A 1,543-nucleotide genomic window follows, 5' to 3' on the forward strand; every position below is an offset into this window, starting at 1 on the left:
CTGTCTTCATAGTTCTGTCTTTTCCAGAATATCATAGAGTTGGAATTATACGGTGTGTAGGCTTTTCAGATTGGCTTCTTTCACGAAGTAACATGCAGTGAAGTTTCCTTCATGTCTTTTTGTGTGGCTTGATAGCTCTTTTCTCTTTAGCGCTGAATAATATTCCATTGTCTGGATGTATCACAGTTTATTTATCCATTCACCTACTGAAGGACATTTCGGTGCTTCCAAGTTTTGACAATTATGAGTAAAGCTGTTATAAATATCTGTGTGCAGGTTTTTGTGTGGGCATGAGTTTTCGACTCATTGGGGTTAATACCAAGGAGCGAGACTGATCGATCACATGATAACAGTATTTTAGAGTCGTCGAGCAGGTTATCACCCTGCTAATTTCTGTCCCAGAGGGGAGCTCCATCATACACACTGGCTAGCAAGCCGTCCCTGCGGCCCTCAGCTCCTCTTTCCTCCCTGAGTTTGCCAGGAGGATGAAAGAAGGCCCGGGGTCGCCCCAAACCCCTTCTGCTCCTGCCCTTCGCAAGTGCCACTACGACCATGGGCTTCACCATCTCCTCCCTCTTCTCCCGTCTCTTCAGCAAGAAGCAGATGTGCATTTTGATGGCTGGATTGGATGCTGCTGGCAAGACGACCATTCTGTATAAACTGAAGTTAGGAGAGATAGTCACCACCATTCCTATCATTGGTTTTAATGTGGAAACAGTAGAATATAAGAACATTTGTTTCACAGTATGTGATGTTGGTGGTCAAGATAAAATTAGGCCTCTTTGGGGGCATTACTTCCAAAGTACCCAGGGTCTTATTTTTGTGGTCGATAGCAATGATCGTGAAAGAATTCAGGAAGGAGCAGAAGAGCTGCAGAAAATGCTTCAGGAAGATAAGCTGCGAGATGCCATGTTTCTGCTTTTTGCAAGCAAACAGGATTTGCCGAATGCTATGGCCATTAGTGAAATGACAGATAAATTAGGTCCTCAGTCTTTTCGTAACAGAACGTGGTATGTTCAAGCCACTTGTGCCACACAAGGAACTGGTCTGTATGAGGGACTTGACTGGCTGTCAAATGAGCTTTCAAAACGTTAAATGAAACTCGATATCTAATCAAGGACATGTTTGATGGAATCGGTCTAGGCTTGTTACAACGAAATTAGTTTGCATCTTGGTTATTAAACAGTATCTGGGACTGGTTTGGGCAGAATAGTACAGCGTTTTAACTTATTTTGTTGCCAATTATTGTTTACCAAGTATAATGTTGCCATTTAGCAATATGCTTGGTTTTAAAGAGATTCTCTTGGGGAAAAAAAGTGTCCTCTTTTACTTTCCTTAAGCCTAAATGCCTGGACGTAGCTAATGTGACACCTTTAAATAAATCCATTTTGAATGTTTTTTTGAGCCCACAACAAATAATGTTTTAAAGTTATCCCCTTGCTACTTTACTGATACCTTTATCATTCCTGGGACAGTCAGCTGATTTAAAAAATGTAGCATTCCATTTGTCTTTATTTTTCTCCCTTGCCAAAAAGACTTTTTT

The 1,543-nt window shown here is 41.3% G+C and overlaps 1 protein-coding gene across 1 annotated transcript; it reads left to right on the forward strand.

Annotated features, from left to right (window-relative positions):
* The first annotated feature begins 528 nt into the window (after positions 1–528).
* Positions 529–1,247, forward strand: LOC132531815 (ADP-ribosylation factor 4-like). The gene has a single exon (XM_060169892.1). The coding sequence runs from the start codon at positions 553–555 to the stop codon at positions 1,093–1,095; it is 543 nt and encodes a 180-aa protein (XP_060025875.1). The 5' UTR covers positions 529–552; the 3' UTR covers positions 1,096–1,247.
* The last annotated feature ends 296 nt before the right edge of the window (positions 1,248–1,543 follow it).

The sequence above is a fragment of the Lagenorhynchus albirostris genome, chromosome 1, assembly GCF_949774975.1.
Source record: "Lagenorhynchus albirostris chromosome 1, mLagAlb1.1, whole genome shotgun sequence".
Classification (NCBI taxonomy): domain Eukaryota; kingdom Metazoa; phylum Chordata; class Mammalia; order Artiodactyla; family Delphinidae; genus Lagenorhynchus; species Lagenorhynchus albirostris.

Coding starts and splice junctions, on each gene's coding strand:
- LOC132531815 (XM_060169892.1), top strand. CDS start 553: ATGGGCTTCACCATCTCCTCCCTCTTCTCCCGTCTCTTCAGCAAGAAG.